Source organism: Carlito syrichta, unplaced genomic scaffold (assembly GCF_000164805.1).
Source record: "Carlito syrichta isolate Samal-C Ts95f unplaced genomic scaffold, Tarsius_syrichta-2.0.1 Scaffold304749, whole genome shotgun sequence".
In the NCBI taxonomy this organism is placed as follows: domain Eukaryota; kingdom Metazoa; phylum Chordata; class Mammalia; order Primates; family Tarsiidae; genus Carlito; species Carlito syrichta.
Window position 1 is genome coordinate 26698 of NW_007248845.1, and position 16804 is coordinate 43501.

Here is a 16804-nt window from a genome sequence, read left to right on the forward strand (position 1 = left end):
CCGCGGGCTCAGGCAATCCACTCACCTCAGCCTCCCAAAGGCGCAGGATTACAGGCTGAGCCACCAAGCCCGGCTTTATTGATTTATGTATACTGACTAGTGTTTCACAGTTCAATTCTTGACCAGTTCCCTTTCCACAAGATTGCTGCTTTCTGCCTTTCATTCACTCGTGGTTTAAAGTATTCTAAAATTGGGAAAACAGTTTTGAAGGAAAGAGACTATATTTTCTCCTTTTAACATATATACATTTACACAACTGAATTTACACCCACATATATGAAGAAAAGGTAAGCTAAGTAAACATTTAAAAATTTAACAATGTATTATAATTCCCATCCAAAAATAGCAATGCTCATTTATCATTCAAATAGATAATATAATTAAGATCTTACTTATTAACATCTGAACCGAAATCTTCAAGAAATTCCACTTTTCTCTGAGAAAATGTAATTCTCATTTTAATAGGTAATGAACCATGTACAGCTTTGTCAAAACAATTTAAAATATTTTCTTCATTTTGTTTGAGGTCACCACTATATTCCATTTCAAGTAAATTGAGGTATAACTTTGTGTTCTCCTGTGTAAAAAGCAGTATCAATATTTCTAAAATATTTGGATTAGAGCACAGATATTTAAAATGCCTTAATTTTTATGTCTCAATTTGAAAAACTAAATATTGAATGTTGTGTTATATTAAAATATAATTCATGTTAAATGTTTTCAGCATACATCTAAACGGTTGAAAAATTCATTGGCACACTGCTAGGTAATGACATCATCCTAGTATCTGCCAAACAATGCAAATTGTCAAATACCAATAAACTAAAACTCTATATCCTATCTTAGGTTTAATATGACTTGACCTACCATGACAATTAAAAAATAAAATGTAGCCGGGCTCGGTGGCTCAGCCTGTAATCCCGCGCCTTTGGGAGGCTGAGGTGAGTGGATTGCCTGAACCCGTGGGTTCGAGACCTGCCTGGGCAGCGAGACCTCATCTCTACAATAAATCAAAAAATCAGCCGGGCGTGGTAGCGCGCGCCTGTAATTCCGGCTACTCGGAAGGCTGAGGCGGAAGGATCGCCGGAGCCCAGCAGGTCGAGGCTGCGGTGGCCGGGAGCGGCCACTGCACTCCAGTCTGGGTGACAGAGTGAGACTCCAACTCAAAAAATAAAAAAAATTAAAAAAAAATAAGATAAAATAAAAAATAAATAAATAAAAATAAAATGTAAAAAATTATCTCTATGGTTCAAGTCATTTAAATCTTTACTACAACTGTAGATAATATCTTCAACTGCAGCAGGAGGCAAACTGTTATAAACCAGTATCTTAAACAGACCTGGCAACAGCTAAAAATCCTAAAAAAGAAGTTCCCTACACCTTGCCTCCTATCAATTGATATATAAAAAGAAATATGCTGGAAAAGGAAAATCATCTCACTGCTACATATGCTTATAATACAGGAACAGCTATGCTTTTGCTTACAAAGTGTTTTCTGAGGCCCTGTATTCTACTTAATCATCAGTAAATCTGTTGTAAAATTTCTAAAGGGAAATAGAAAGTTATCATAATGCCTTTAATTTTTAATTCAAAATAATGTTTTAAAAAATGGCAACATCAGTTTAGAGGGACTGTTGTCCTCATTTAGTAATAAAAGTATATTACGTACAGACTAAATCTTTCATCACAGTTGCCAAAATGAAAAAAACTGACCACTGGTTTTTTTTAATAGAAAACATTCTAGAAAATACATACTTTGTCTCTTTCAATTGCTTCCAAAAGCACCTTTCTTGATTTTGGAAGGTTTTTTTGTATTTTGAAAAGATGTCGGGCTAGTTTGACAGCATAAAATGATGATTCATTATTTGATCTGGCATTCTTAATGGCATCTTGAAGCAAATGTTCAGCTTCTTCCATATTTCCGTGCCGTCGTTCTAAACTTACTCTTCGTAAACGAACCATTGCTAATCCTAGAACACATTCTTCAAATGTTCTCAAGATATTCCTGGCTTCGTTAATATTACCTAGAAATAGTAATTAAATGTTTATGCTTTTGTTTAAACTTCTGAAATATCCTTTAAACCAGATATTGGCAAACAACAACCCATGGGCTAAATCCAGCCCTCTGCCTGTTTCTGTAAAGATAATGGGAAACACCCATGCTTATTTATGTGCTGTCTATGGTTGCCTTGGGGATATAATGCAGTGCTGAGTGGTTAGAGAAAGAGAATGCATGGTCTGCAAAGCCTTAAATATTTACTATCCTTTAAAGAGAAGTTTGCCAAACTCTGCTTTAAACCACCCTCAATGCTCAATTCCTGCCACTGTATCCTAACATAACTTAAAATTTCAAAAATGTCCATTGAATTTCCTCATTCTTACCCTGCTGTTCCTCAAAAGCTGCCCAAAGCATATGCACCATGGGTTTCTTTGGGAGATGAATAGTGCAAGCTCTGCTGAAGACATGCCTCACTCCTTCAATGCTATGGTTTTCCATGTACTTGGCATACTATATACAGAAAAGAGGAAATACTGAATAATTTACAGTTGAACATGCCATTAAATATGTGACAGAACGATAAAATTCTATTTTTAAACCCATTCAGCACCTTTATTGAACCACTAGACTAGTTTCTGTAAGGAAGGACGAAGAGAGGCAACGAGGTTGGCATATGCAGCAGTCAAATCTGGTTGCAAGCAGACCATCTCCTAATGCAACAGATATAGTTATATGAACAACATTCAACAGAAGTACAAAAAAGGTTAGTCACTAGATCAATGTTTATAATATATTCAAGTTTAAGAGCATACAATGTTCTTACCTTAATCCAAAACTCCTCATAGAGGGCACATGATATGACACATCTTTCAAAGAGAACCACAACTCGTTCATGAGTCCCATTTTCAATTTCAAATTCTAAGTATTCTTTCCAGTTTTTTAGTTGTGCCTTTTCCAATGGTTTCACATGAAAATAAGGTCTTTTAATCTGTAATAAAATTGTAACATGGCAATGAATGTAAACCAATGCCAATACCAAAATATGCACAAATATAGTAATACAAATTATTTGTAATGTAGGTAAATTAATAAAATAAAATAAAAATAAAGAAAATTGTGGGGAAAAACTTGTTTTACTATATACTAAAATGGTGAATTTTGCTATATGTAAAGTATAACTCAATGAAGTTGATTTTTAAGAATCGAACAATTATAATAAAATTATTCAGATTAAGCATTTGCTTAATTCAATTCAAGTAAGTCTGATTTCAACAAGATTCTAAAATTAATAATGGAAATGATAAAATTGAAAATGGAAATGATAAAACTGGTAACAGTAGCAATAAATGATATGAACAAAGTTAGTAAATATGCAAAAGCAACAAAAAATTACAATAGAAACATTACTCAAAATTGAAAGAAAAGTACATTATTCCTATATTTGTATTTTAAAGAGTATTATTACAAAACAAAAACACTTACACCTTCTTCAAATGTCCACCTTTTACTAACTTCATGTTCATTATAATTAAACATTTCTTGATGAATTTCAATGATTCTATGTCTCATGTTTTCTATTTCTGTAATTAGCTTGAAAAGAAAAAAAATTAAATTTTACCAGCTATATGCTGAAATTTTTAAATATCACTGCTTACATTTAAGTATTATCCCAAAACATTTTAGTCTTAGAATAGTGATGTATTTTTAACTGTTAAAAATTATGTGTAAAGTCCAATTAACAACACAAATTTATAACAGAAGTTCCAGATCAACCCTTTCTTTAAAACAAAAAAAAAAACAGAGCTAGGAGGTCACAAATAAGTAAAGTATTCCTTCTAAGCTATCTCCAGGTGTCCCTATAAACAGATTTTTTACCTTAAATCTGTATTTTACCATATCAGCTAACAAATCCCTACTTGCCATCATTAGAAATTAACTTTAAACAAGCTACAAAACACTGGGTAAATGGCCAGCTATAGAATTCATCACTGTGCCACACATGTAGTCAAGGGATATAAAATCTAGTTTCTCATGTACTGAAGTTACCTTTGCAGGATCAGTTATGTCTTCAATTCCCGACGGTAGATCATCACCAGGAGGACCATCATCACCACTATGTCCATTCACAGAAGCTAATTCCCTTCGCAACTGAATAAACTGTTCACCAGTTAAAAGATCTCTAGGCAAGTTATTCTGTACATGCTCTTTAAATCTAAAGGAAAACAATAAAAATCATGCTTAATATTTGAATAAGTTTAGATCCCATAATGAATTATTACTACACATTATTCTGTCAGAGGAACTGATCTAAAGAAACCAAAATATCATACCCTTTCTACTTCCTATCTATAGTGAAATCCTACCATTTGGTAGAAGTCTATAGGCAACTTCATTTCCTTCCTGCCTTTGCAGTGAATGGAGAAGGCATGGACATGCATAAATTCAAATTCCAGTTTTATCTGCTACTAGTTATCTGACTTATGTAAGGCAGGTTTTCCTTCCCTAAATCTTAGTTTCCTCATCCGTAAAATGCTACAATACCTATCTTGCAAAACTGCAATAAAATATGGTAATCCATATTTAAGTTGTAAATGATCACTTGTAAATAACCAACGAATGTCAGCAACTCCTTCTCATCTCACAATTACTCTTCAATCTAGAGGTGTGTGCTCAACAATAAAATGAAATTAATGTAACCAATTACCTCTTATATGTAAAATTGGATGGACACGTATTGTAGTGTTTTCTTCCAAGCCTGAGTGCTTCTGCTCTATCTCCTCCTATACCCCCTTCTTACCTGCCCTAAATGCTAGTATTCCCAAGAATTCCATTCTCCATCTTGTTCTCATTTTCATATATGTTCTGACCAATCTCAATACAGCTTGAAATAATAAGTATACTATGATGACTCTCAAAACTATAAAACAAGTCCAAACCTTTCTCCTAAATTTCAGATTAGCATATCAAACACTCTGCAAAAAGAAATATAGATTAGTTTTAAGCTAATCTATAGAGGTTTCCGAAAAAAATGGCATCTATTTTATTCAAACATGCTAAATTTTTTTGTTTGTTTTGAGGGTTTTTTTTTTGTTGTTGTTTGTTTGTTTGTTTTTTGAGTCAGAGTCTCACTCTGTTGTCCAGGCAGAGTGCAGTGGCACAATCATGGTTCACCATAGCTTCAACCTCCTGGGCTCAGGCAATCCTTCCACCGCAGTTTCAAGTAGCTGGACTACAGGTATGCATCACCATGCCTGGCTACTTTTTTATTTTTTGTAGAGACAAGGTCTTGCTACATTGCCCAGGCTGGTCTCAAACTCCTAGGCTCAAGCAATCCTCTCACTTCAGCCTCCCAAAGTGCTGGAATTACAGGTGTGAGCCATTGTGCCTGGCTCCAACAGTCTAATTTGTATACACACACACTGTGATTGAAAATACTAGCTCAAGGAGTACAAATAGGGGATTCCCCCCAAAACAGAATTTATTTATTTAAAAAACTGTGTATATTGGCCAGGTGGTGGCTCAAGCCTGTAATCCCAGCATTTTGGGAGGCCAAGGCGAGAGGACTCTCTGAGTTCAGGGATTTCAAGACAGCCTAGGCAACTTGGTGAGACCTCGTCTCTACAATAAGTCAAAAATTAGCTAGGCATGGCAGCGTGCACCTGTAGTTCCAGCTACTTGGAAGGCTGAGGCAGAAGGATCGCCTGAGCCCAGCAGTTTGAGGCTGTGGTGGCTGAGAGTATGCCACTGCGCTCCAGCCTGGTGACACAGTGAGACTTCAATTCAAAAAACAAAAAAACAAAAAAAACCCGTGTTATTTATTATTACATGTTTAAACTTCAGTCACCCTCAAAGTACTCTCCATTTGATGCAATGCAATAGTCTCTATTGGAGACTCTTTTACATTGTTCAAAAGTTTCTGAATTTGTCAGTTTTGATGCCTTCTAGAGCTTATGCCATTTTCTGTTTCACCTCTTCCACATCACCAAAATGTTTCCCTTTGAGGATTTTTTCACTGGGGAAATGGCTGGGGATGAGATCAGGCGAATAGGGAGGGTGGGGAATGGGGGGGTCATGTTATTTTTGGTCAAAAGTGCTGAACACTCAGCACAGTGTGCACTTGTACATCTCCCATCATGAAATGGGCAAATGCTAGAAAAAATCTCCAAAAAAATTTCACTGAAACCAAATGCAGTCTCTCACAACAATGCTAACTGGTACACTGGTGCTGATGGGTTCCTAGAACACTCACCTAGTGAGGGAAGCCTGTGCTACAAAGGGTCCACCCTCCAAAAAATAACTCAATTTTGGAGGGGTTCCTCCCTTGTATCTATACCATCTCAATTTGAATGTAGCAGAACCTCGAACACAAAATATCTTAAGCTAAGTGAGTCATCTTCACCTAAAAATGAGCACACTCAGCATTTCTATTCTTGATGAATGATACTGTCAACCGCTAAGTTTCCAATATCTTCCTCCTAGCTTATCACTTACATTCCATTGAATACCAGGTCCTATGGATGGTACCTTCTAAATACATCTTCTTGACTTCCTCACTTTTCACCTTAATAAACATACAATGGTCTTCCAGTCTCTAGTCTCATGACTCTTATCCTCAGCCTAATTTTGCTACCAGAAATGTTATTAGAAAGTAAACAAAAATAAAAATAGTAAACATGATCATTCCTCTCCTGCTAAAATCACTTCAGTGCTTTTATCTGTAATCAGGCTAAAATCTGATCACCTTAGGTAAAGTCTTTCATACTTTGACCCAGGCTTTGACTCAGGCCTACCTCTTCAACCTAATTATTAGCCATGGTTGCACATGTGCCATATGCTCCACCAACCGTATGGGTTTTTCCCCTAAGTTTCTTAAATGAATTAAGACTTTGACAAATGTATGTAAATCACACTAGAAACTAATTAAATGTAATTTCAGATGAATATTAAAACTGAATTGTTGCCAAGATAGATTAAAAACCTGAAATAAGGTAAAACTGCAATATAAGTATTTATAGTACATAAACTTAAAATGATTGCTATATGACATAGAAAGCTTAAAATGATGATAAAATGTGCTTAATATTAAGCAGTAATTTTTCACCAAGTTTTTGAATTATAAAGCTAGTATGTATTCAATAAAGGCTACTTGGGTTGATTTTAGCTCAACCAGTTACCGCCTCATACTAACTTTCCATCAGTAAAGACTAGCTGAGCTCTATTCCTAGGTATTAGGGATACAAAGAATCAAGCCTCAGAAACTGACAGGTATGTAGAAGATATAGGAGACATAAATTCAAAGCAATGTTATTAGTGCTAATATGAATGTATGTAAATGTAGGTACAGTGGTGGCACAAATGACAGCATAGATATCTTAGGTGAAAACTTAAGAAAATTTTACAGAGAAGACACTAAGCAGCGTGGTCTTGAGAAATATGAATTCATCAGAAAAGTGGAAAAGGTGTTACAGTCATAAAGATAATAAAACCACAATGCCCTTTGGAAAATTTTCAGTACTTAGGTGTTTCTAGGGCTTAGAAATTACTAGGGATTGACCTGAAAAGTTAGACCACATCACAAAGTCCTCATGCTAAAGATTTTAAATTTGATGTTATGGTGGGGGGGGGGGAATTTGACGTTATCTCAGAGATAATGTTCAGTGTATATCTACTACATAATAGAAATATTTCTAATACAGCACTTAGGATATTTTTTTTTAACAGATGCCTCCTCCCATATGTTTCTGACCAACTTGCAAGTGAAACCTAAATGACCTATCAACAGACACACAGTAAGTGCTAAGTAAATAGTGTTTAGGAGGGGATATGTTGGGAAAGCAAAAACATTCAATGGTTCTCAAAGCAGTCATGTGAATTAGTTTGCTTATCTAAACTGTAAGATTAATTTGCACAAAAAATACCCGTGAGTTTGCTAGAAACTGACAAGGAAAGTGATTCTCAACATATAAGTGAAAAATAGAAAATATAGCACAATATGTAATACAATTCCACTAATTTCTATAGTTAGCATATACACATTTCTAAAAGCCTAGTGGTGCTGAGAATGAGTTAAAGAAAAATAAATAAATAAATAAATAAATAAATGCCCAGTGGGACAGTCATGAAAAAAAGATCTGGCAGAGAATATCAAGAACTTTGGGGTCACACTGGCTTCCAACTACTTACTGTGACCGCATGTAAATATTTTAATTTTTCTGTGCCTCCACTTTTATAAAATGAGGATAACAACAGTCTACTTTAGTGTGTTGTTATGGGGATTATGTGAGTTTTAAAGCACTCCGTGCAGTATCTGAGAGATAGCAAATGCAGTATGTGTTTCCTAGATAATATTTTTTTGTTATAAGTAAAATTCTTGTAATTATAGAGTTTACTAATATTTTAAATCATAGAAGAATTAGTCTACGAAAAGCCCCCTTTCTCCCCCGGTCCAGGAGACTTTAGGTAACTTCATATTCATTCATATTTCAAAGATTGGGTTTTTTCCACCTACCTCTGAAAGTGATGACTATACAGCTGTGTTGGAATACCAAGAATACGATCATATATAGCTGTAACTTCTCTCAGGTTTCCCTGTTCATTTTCCCAGTTTATATACATTTCCCATAGTCTGTCAGATCGGAAATCTGTTCCTGCAGCTAGAACGGCATGCTCAAAAGTTCTGAAAAATTAAATTACTCTTAAGTTATCTTTTCAAAATCAAAATCACTTTAAAAATATTATTTCTAAATTTAGAAGATACTGCTAACTTCAAAAAATTATATCCAACTGCTTCCTACACAAGCAGGGATTAAAAAGTAGACTTTAAAAAGATTTTAAAAAACAGAAAGTATACAATAGCTGCTTTAAAAAAGACTGAGTGAAAAAACAAAGAAAATAGATAAATGTATTTTTCTTTTTTTGAGTTGGAGTCTCACTCTGTCACCCAGACTGGAGTGCAGTGCAGTGGCCGCTCTCGGCCACTGCAGCCTCGACCTGCTGGGCTCCAGCAATCCTTCCGCCTCAACCTTCCAAGTAGCTGAAACTAACAGCGCACTACCACGCCCAGCTAATTTTTTGATTTATTGTAGAGATGAGGTCTCGCCAAGTTTCCTGGGTGGTCTCGACCCTGCGGGCTCAGGCAATCCACTCACCTCAGCCTCCCAAAGCGTGGGATTACAGGCTGAGCCACTGAGCCCGGCTGATAAATGTATTTTTAATGTGATGTTATCTTATATAAAATTACACACTGTAAACAGGTAAGAACGATTCAGTAGACATTTAAGTATTTGTTAAACTTCAAATGTCTGTTGTATAGATTCTTTTACAGCAAAAGATAAAACTAAAACAAATAAAATTTACAGAATGGCAAATTTTCCTCAATTTAAGAATATTTTCTAGCAACAATAACTCTCGATCAAGGAATCCAGCTGCCTTGCAAGGTAACAAGAAATATACACATATTTTAAAACTCTCAAAATCCCCTCTCAATTCTATAATTAAAGTTTATTATAAAAACTAGTATTTTAGTCAGACATGGTGGCTCACGCCTGTAATCCCAGCACTTTGGGAAGTGGAGGCAAGAGGATTGCTTAAGTCCAGGGTTTCAAGACCAGCCTGGGCAACTTGGCAAGACCTTGACTACAATAATAAAAAAATTAGTGGGATGTAGTGGAGCATGCTTGTGGTTCTAGCTACTTGGAAGGCTGAGACAGAAGGATAACCTGGGCCCATCAGGTCAAGGCTGCAGAGGCTGTGAATGTGCCACTGCACTCCAGCCTGGGCATCAGAGTGAGACTGTGGCTCAAAACAACAGAACAACAAAAAAAGCCTAGTATTTTTTAAATACTAAATACTCATTTCAAAAGATTTCTGTAAGCAACTTTAATCATTGGATTAGATATCCTAATAGGATAAAACTTTTAGATACATATGTTTAAAAAAAAACAGCATAAAGAGGAATTTTTTATAAGTATAAAACCATGCTCTTTAAATTAACCTATAACTTTAACACAATTCCAATAAAGCTCTCCTAAATGTTGGGTGGAAGAAGAAAACTCTTTTCTAGCATACAAGAATGAAAAATGCAGCAGGCATTTTCCTGAAAGATGTCAAATACTAGGAAGTCATAGTAATTACAAGTATGGCACTGACCCAGTAACAGAAAAATGGACCAACAGAACAGTACACAAGAAAAGAAAAAACAGAACATTTAATGTATGATACAAAAGGTATTTTAAATTAATGCAGAAAGGCTGAACAATTCAATAAAAGAAAAATATGAAAGGTTAATATCTATCTCATAACAAATATAAGTTAAATGCCAGATAAATGAACGACCAAAAAAACTACGGAAAAACTAGAACAAAATACAGGATCTATATATTCGTAGCAAGAATATACAGGCACAAGCCGGGCTTGGTGGCTCAGCCTGTAATCCCGCACCTTTGGGAGGCTGAGGTGAGTGGATTGCCTGAGCCCGCGGGTTCGAGACCCGCCTTGGCAACTTGGCAAGACCTCATCTCTACAATAAATCAAAAATCAGCCGGACGTGGTAGCGCGCGCCTGTAGTTCCAGCTACTCGGAAGGCTGAAGCGGAAGGATCGCCGGAGCCCAGCAGGTCGAGGCTGCGGGAGCCAGGAGTGGCCACTGCACTCCAGTCTGGGTGACAGAGTGAGACTCCAACTCAAAAAAAAAAAAAAAAAAAGGAATATACAGGCACAAAACTTAGTAGCCAATATAAGTTTTGTGATTGCAAGTTGAATAATAGTTAGAAAAAAAATAACTCCATATCATAAAAGACACCCTAAACAAATTAAAGATATACCAACAGTGGCAGAAATATGTTTACTTTAGACAGAAAAGATTAACATGTATATGTACGTAAGGTCTTCAAAATAAAATAGATGTTACTGTCCCTGCAGAACCCCAAATGATTTAGAAAATTAACATACCAGACACAATCGTACAAAGCATGGAGGAGGAGAAAAGAAGAAAGGTAATAAAAGACAGAATGTTTAGAAGCTGATCTGCTTAATAAATAGCAAAAAATCAACTCCCTTTCCCGCCCAGCTACAGGATTTCAGAAGCTAGGTTTCTGTTCCCTAGACAGATCAGATGATCCCCTCCTGAAGGAATTGCTTGGTCCAGGAAAAAAATACAAGGTGACCAACACAGGGTGTTCCACAACAAAAAACTGAATGGCCACATGATCACCCTACTGTCCTCCAGGCCAGCTGATAATGCCCCACACAGAACACACAATGCTTCCATATAGTTTGTTGTATATAATCTTTAACAGGACAGAATTCCAAAGATCAGGTATTTCAGACATAAAGACAGGTAAACAAAAAAACTTTGGAGGAACGAGTCCTAGAAACAGAGAAAAGCTTCAACTATCCTTAATAACCTCAAAGAGATAACAGAAAGATATGCAGCCATGAAACAAGAATAAAAGGAACATTCAGAGAACCAAAAGATTTTGAGATATTAAAAATCTGATGGTAACTATTAAAAATCCAATATCAGGGTCAAGGAAATACTGCAAAAAGCCTGACAACATCTAAGAGATGAAAAACAGGGAGGAGATAAGAAAATTCAATGATAAAACAGGAGGTCCAAGCCAGGCTTGGTGGCTCAGCCTGTAATCCTGTGCTTTGGGAGGCTGAGGTGAGTGGATTGCCTGAGCCTGAGGGTTCGAGACTCGCCTGGGCAACTTGGCGAGACCTCATCTCTACAGTACATCAAAAAATTAGCGAGGCGTGGTAGCACGTGCCTGTAGTTCCAGCTACTTGGAAGGCTGAGGTGGGAGCGGCCATTGCACTCCAGTCTAGGTGACAGAGTGAGACTCCAACTCAACAACAACAAAAAAAAACAACAAAACAAAACAGGAGGTCCAATATGCAACTACCAAAAACAACAGAGAAAATCAAGGGAAGAAAATTATCAAAATAAGACTATTCATAATAACAAGGCTAAAAATAGAAGGAGCATAAGTATCCCAGATGTAAAAGACCCACTCAAAAAACACAATGGAAAGAAAGAAAATCCACACCAAACACATAATTATAAAATTGCATTTACAAAGATAAAGAGAATATCTAAAAGCATTCATCGAGAAAAAAAATCAAGTCACAGAGAATCCAAAAGAACAGTATCAGATGTTTCAACAGCAACAACAGAAGCTATAAAAGAATAAAGAGATTCTTCAAAGCTATAAGGAGAAACTTCTATACCCTAACAAACCTAAAATTATTTTTTCATTCCAAGCATCCTTTTTTTTTTTTTTGAGTTGGAGTCTCACTCTGTCACCCAGACTGAAGTGCAGTGGCCGCTTCTGGCACCGCAGCCTCGACCTGCTGGGCTCTGGCGAGCCTTCCGCCTCAGCCTTCCAAGTAGCTGGAACTACAGGCGCGCGCTACCACACCCGGCTAATTTTTGATTTATTGTAGAGATGAGGTCTCGCCAAGTTGCCCAGGCGAGTCGCGAACCCGCAGGCTCAGGCAATCTACTCACCTCGGCCTCCCAAAGTGCTGGGATTACAGGCTGAGCCACCGAGCCCGGCCCCAAGCATCCTTTATTAGGAAGTTATGGAATACACTCTTCTAAAAGGTGGACATGAATCAAGAATGAGATCTAATAAACTCTAATAAACAAGGCATGAAACCCAGGAGTGAGGTAAAGACGTTTTCTAGAATCATAAGGAAATCCCAAGACAACTGCTTTATAGTGGAACTAGTCCATGTTACAGTAGAGAGGGTTCCAGGAGGGGCAAGTCAAAGGAGAGGAAAAAATTGGGACTTACAAATTATCTGACAGGTCTGATGTATAGAAAACTATATTTAAAGCATTTATTGCTGAAGGGTACAAAAAAAACCTCTTAAATGTTCAGGCCAGGCATGGCGGCTCACACCTTTAAACCCAGCATTTTAGGAAGCTGAGACAGGAGGACTGCTTGAAGCTAGGAGTTCAAGACCAGCCTGGGCAACATATCAAAACCTTGTCTCTATAACAATAAAAATAAAAAGTGGATAGGTTATTGAAACCTATCCAGTGACTATATTGGAAAGAGAAGAAATGAGAAAACCAGGAGGGTGTAAGTGAGCTAAAATTCTTATCTATCATAACAGACATATAATGTCTACAACTAATAGAGAAAGAAAGCAGGACACTAACCATGAGGGAGTGGAACAGGGAACATGAGGAAAGGGGATGGGGAATGGAGGAGGGCTTTATTATCTGCATTTTCATATAAACATAAGTTTATTACACGTATCATTGCTTTAAAATAGTGAAAAAGAAAAATAAAAGTTAAATTTTAGCTTAGCACAACTGAATTGTACTATCAGCATCAGAATACTTATTCATATCTTTTTTTTGTTTTTTTTTTGAGTTGGAGTCTCACTCAGTTGCCCAGACTGGAGTGCAGTGGCCGCTCCCGGCCACCGCAGCCTCGCCTGCTGGGCTCCGGTGATCCTTCCGTCTCAGCCTTCCTAGTAGCCGGAATTACAGGCATGCGCTACCACGCCCGGCTGATTTTTTGATTTATTGTACAGATGAGATCTCGCTGCCCAGGTGGGTCTCGAACCCGTGGGCTCAGGCAATCCACTCACCTCAGCCCCCCAAAGGCGCGGGATTACAGGCTGAGCCACTGAGCCTGGCTTATTCATATCTTTAAATACATTTGAGTATTAATGTTTCACATACCCTCTTATAGTACTGTTTGTCTCAGGATCACCAGGGTCCAATGTTTCCTTTAAGAAGTTTATATAATGTATCCAAAGGTCAACACTAAGAGGTATTGCCTGAAGCCCCCGACGATAAACCTAAGAAGAAAACAGCAAACTGTACTTCAAATATTTAGTTATTTCTTAACAGAGAGGCAACACTGTGTTATCCGGTGAACCTTAGAAATACTAATTACTGGAATTTTGTTTAAATAATCTACCATTACCATTTGGGTGGAGGTTGGATAGAACATGGCAATGTTCTGATCCCCACGTGCAGAGTCTTGATCTTCAAAGCGCAGCAGTCCCTGCATTCTGACCGGGTTGTGTGGGCAGGCTTTGGGTTACAGACCATAGGGCACAGACCCATTAGAGCATCAATGACAGCGTCTGACCAAAAATGCAATAAGACGTAGCAAATGTGACTAGCAAACCAACTATATTGTTTGGAAAATGAGAAATAAATGTAAGTGAGAGAAAAGCCCTGCCCTACTTGTTAAGCTGCAGTGTAATACAGAGGCTTGCACTGCAAAGCTTGACAAACTGTAGAGGTTTAACGCACCTGCCAACAAAGAGAGAAAATATTAGCTACAAATGCCACAAGAGTGACAAATGCAAATAAAATACCCTATAAAAATTGTTTGATCATAAATGGTAGGTACTGCCAGCCAAAAAAGAAAAATCTTTGTTTTGCTATTAATTGGCTTACAGTACCTAATGGAGATAACTGTATTCAGTGATGTACGCACCTCATCTGATTGCTTAATGTTGTCATGCCGCTTTTCAAGGTCTGCATACTTTTTCCAGTAACCATAGCAATATGGATAGTGTATGAAAAATTTGTCAAATGCCTTCCTGGCAGCCATCAAGTGATTCTGATGAAAATAAAACAAGGTATTTAAACATCTTGAAAATGTGCATCAAAAAAATGCTTGTTATTCCTTTTAAATGTATTATTTCAAAAAAAAAACAAATAAATGACTGGCTTAATAACCACACACACAGTAACCCTTTTGACTGTAAATACAATCAAAACAAAAAGAACTAACTTTGACAACTTTTTATTTCAGTAATTTTACACACACACATACACATATCCCAATCATCACAAAGCATTAGGCTCTGATTCTATAAAGGCTAACTCTCCACAATGTACAAAAAGTTGTAATTTTCAAAACCAAAATGTATTTAATGTTATTCAACTTAATCTGAAAATTGTCTGAGTCCACTTTAATTCAGGCCTGTTTTGCTGTAAATTGATACTACTTGATGAGTGTGTACCTTCTGATACCATTCAAATAGTTACTAACCTCCTGTTCTACATACTGAAGCAAATATACCCAGCCTGTAAAATCCTGAGGATTATTTTCTATAGTTTTCCAAAATTTGTCATATTCTGGAGGGAAATTTGCTTCTGTTTCTGTCAGTGTCACTGGAAGGTCCACAGCATTTGCCATTTCACTTTCTTCTGTAGATGCATTCACATTGGGAGAGTCATCAGGTGACTGTTCCATTTCTGTAACATTCATAATCTCAGTACTGAAATCAGCAGGATGTTCTACTACCTCCGAACTGTTGCCTGTGCTGCCATTACTAGAATTTCTGTACTCATCCATGTGAGAATTTTGCATAGCTATTTGTCTTCAGTTAATAATCTGTGGAAACACACAAAAAAGATAAACATCTTCCAAATGCTAATAAAATTATTTGGCATCACAACATCTTTTAAAAAATCCAAATGAGCTATTAAAAAATGATAATTTGATTATTACTCTCCCATATAAGTCAGAATCAGAAGGATTAGTTTCTATACTATAAAGGAAATTACATAACATGTATTCTTTAAAAAACTACCATTTGTTTTTGGTATTTGAATAAAAACTAAATAACTACAAATTTAGTTCCTTCATTCATAAAACAAGTGAGTACTATGCCTGTTCTCTAATGAAGCAATTATTTAACATTTAATGTTTCTTGGCTGCCTAAGAATCTAAAATTCAATGAATGAATGCTATCTTGCTATCAATCATTGGAAAACAGCAGTATCTTTAATAACTGTTCTGGGAACTAAAAGCAAAACTGACAAAACAAATTCTAGTTATGGATACACACTTTTCAAAAAGATTATAACTCAGTTCACAGTAAAGTTTTAGAAAACCTATTTATTAATAATAAATTTTAAATCCTGGCAACTAGGTTTGAATTTTATTATAGAAAATAAAAATACAACCCCTTCAGGTCCCCTCCCACAGTGGGAAGTATTCTGTCCTCTCAATAAATCCTGCTTTCTCACTTTAAAAAAAAAAAAAAAAACAAATTATGGTTTTAAAAAATTAATGAGCAACTTTTAAAAAGTGAATGTTATTAAAAAACACATCTAAGAATAGTAATTGCATAACATATTTAAAATTATGTCATCTAATTTTTAATGCCATAAGATAATTACCATCACCTCTTCTCCTAACAATTTATTTTTTATTTTATTTTATTTTTTTGAGTTGGAGTCTCACTCTGTTGCTCAGACTGGAGTGCAGTGGCCGCTTCCGGCCACTGCTGCCTCGACCTGCTGGGCTCCGGCAATTTTTCCACCTCAGCCTCCCAAATTGCTGGAACTACAGGCATGCGCTACCACGCCCAGCTAATTTTTTTATTTACTGTAGAGATGAGGTCTCATCAAGTTGCCCAGGCGGGTCTCGAACCCCCGGGCTCAGGCAATCCACTCACCTTGGCCTCCCAAAGTGCTGGGATTACAGGCTGAGCCACCGAACCCGGCCTCTCCTAACAATTTAAATGGAAATCTAATCATTAAATTATAGGGCATTTTTTTAAAAGTAGAAAAATGGTTCATTGAAAATGCTTCAAGGGAGCAGCAGGCAGAACAGTGATAAAGGAGCTCTCCACATGTCTCATTTTTTTTTTAAAGTGAGGGATTATTCTCAAAACTAAACAAACCATAAAAATAATGTAGTCTTAAAACTACTCAGAATACATTACTACTTAACATAGTTCAATGTTAATTTAAAAGATAAAGCCGGGCTCAGTGGCTCAGCCTGTAATCCTGCACCTTTGGGAGGCTGAGGTGAGT

At 36.6% G+C, this 16804-nt stretch overlaps 1 protein-coding gene across 3 annotated transcripts in view; it reads right to left on the minus strand.

Moving 5' to 3' along the window:
• The window catches only part of PRPF39 (pre-mRNA processing factor 39), a 42597-nt gene that overhangs the window by 3855 nt on the left and 21938 nt on the right, over positions 1–16804 (minus strand). The window contains exons 2-12 of one of the 3 annotated variants that reach the window (XM_008060863.2): positions 15030–15374; positions 14469–14594; positions 13700–13818; positions 8508–8675; positions 4046–4211; positions 3482–3589; positions 2823–2987; positions 2383–2509; positions 1756–2024; positions 393–577; positions 91–184 (exon numbers count right to left, since the gene is read on the minus strand). In XM_008060863.2, coding sequence (XP_008059054.1) covers positions 175–184; positions 393–577; positions 1756–2024; positions 2383–2509; positions 2823–2987; positions 3482–3589; positions 4046–4211; positions 8508–8675; positions 13700–13818; positions 14469–14594; positions 15030–15350 — 1764 coding nt within the window. In that variant the 5' untranslated portion in view covers positions 15351–15374 and the 3' untranslated portion in view covers positions 91–174. Of the gene's footprint in view, positions 1–90; positions 185–392; positions 578–1755; positions 2025–2382; positions 2510–2822; positions 2988–3481; positions 3590–4045; positions 4212–8507; positions 8676–13699; positions 13819–14468; positions 14595–15029; positions 15375–16804 lie in introns of those variants that run through there. The other 2 variants (XM_008060862.1, XR_504486.2) reach the window with 2 other exon arrangements.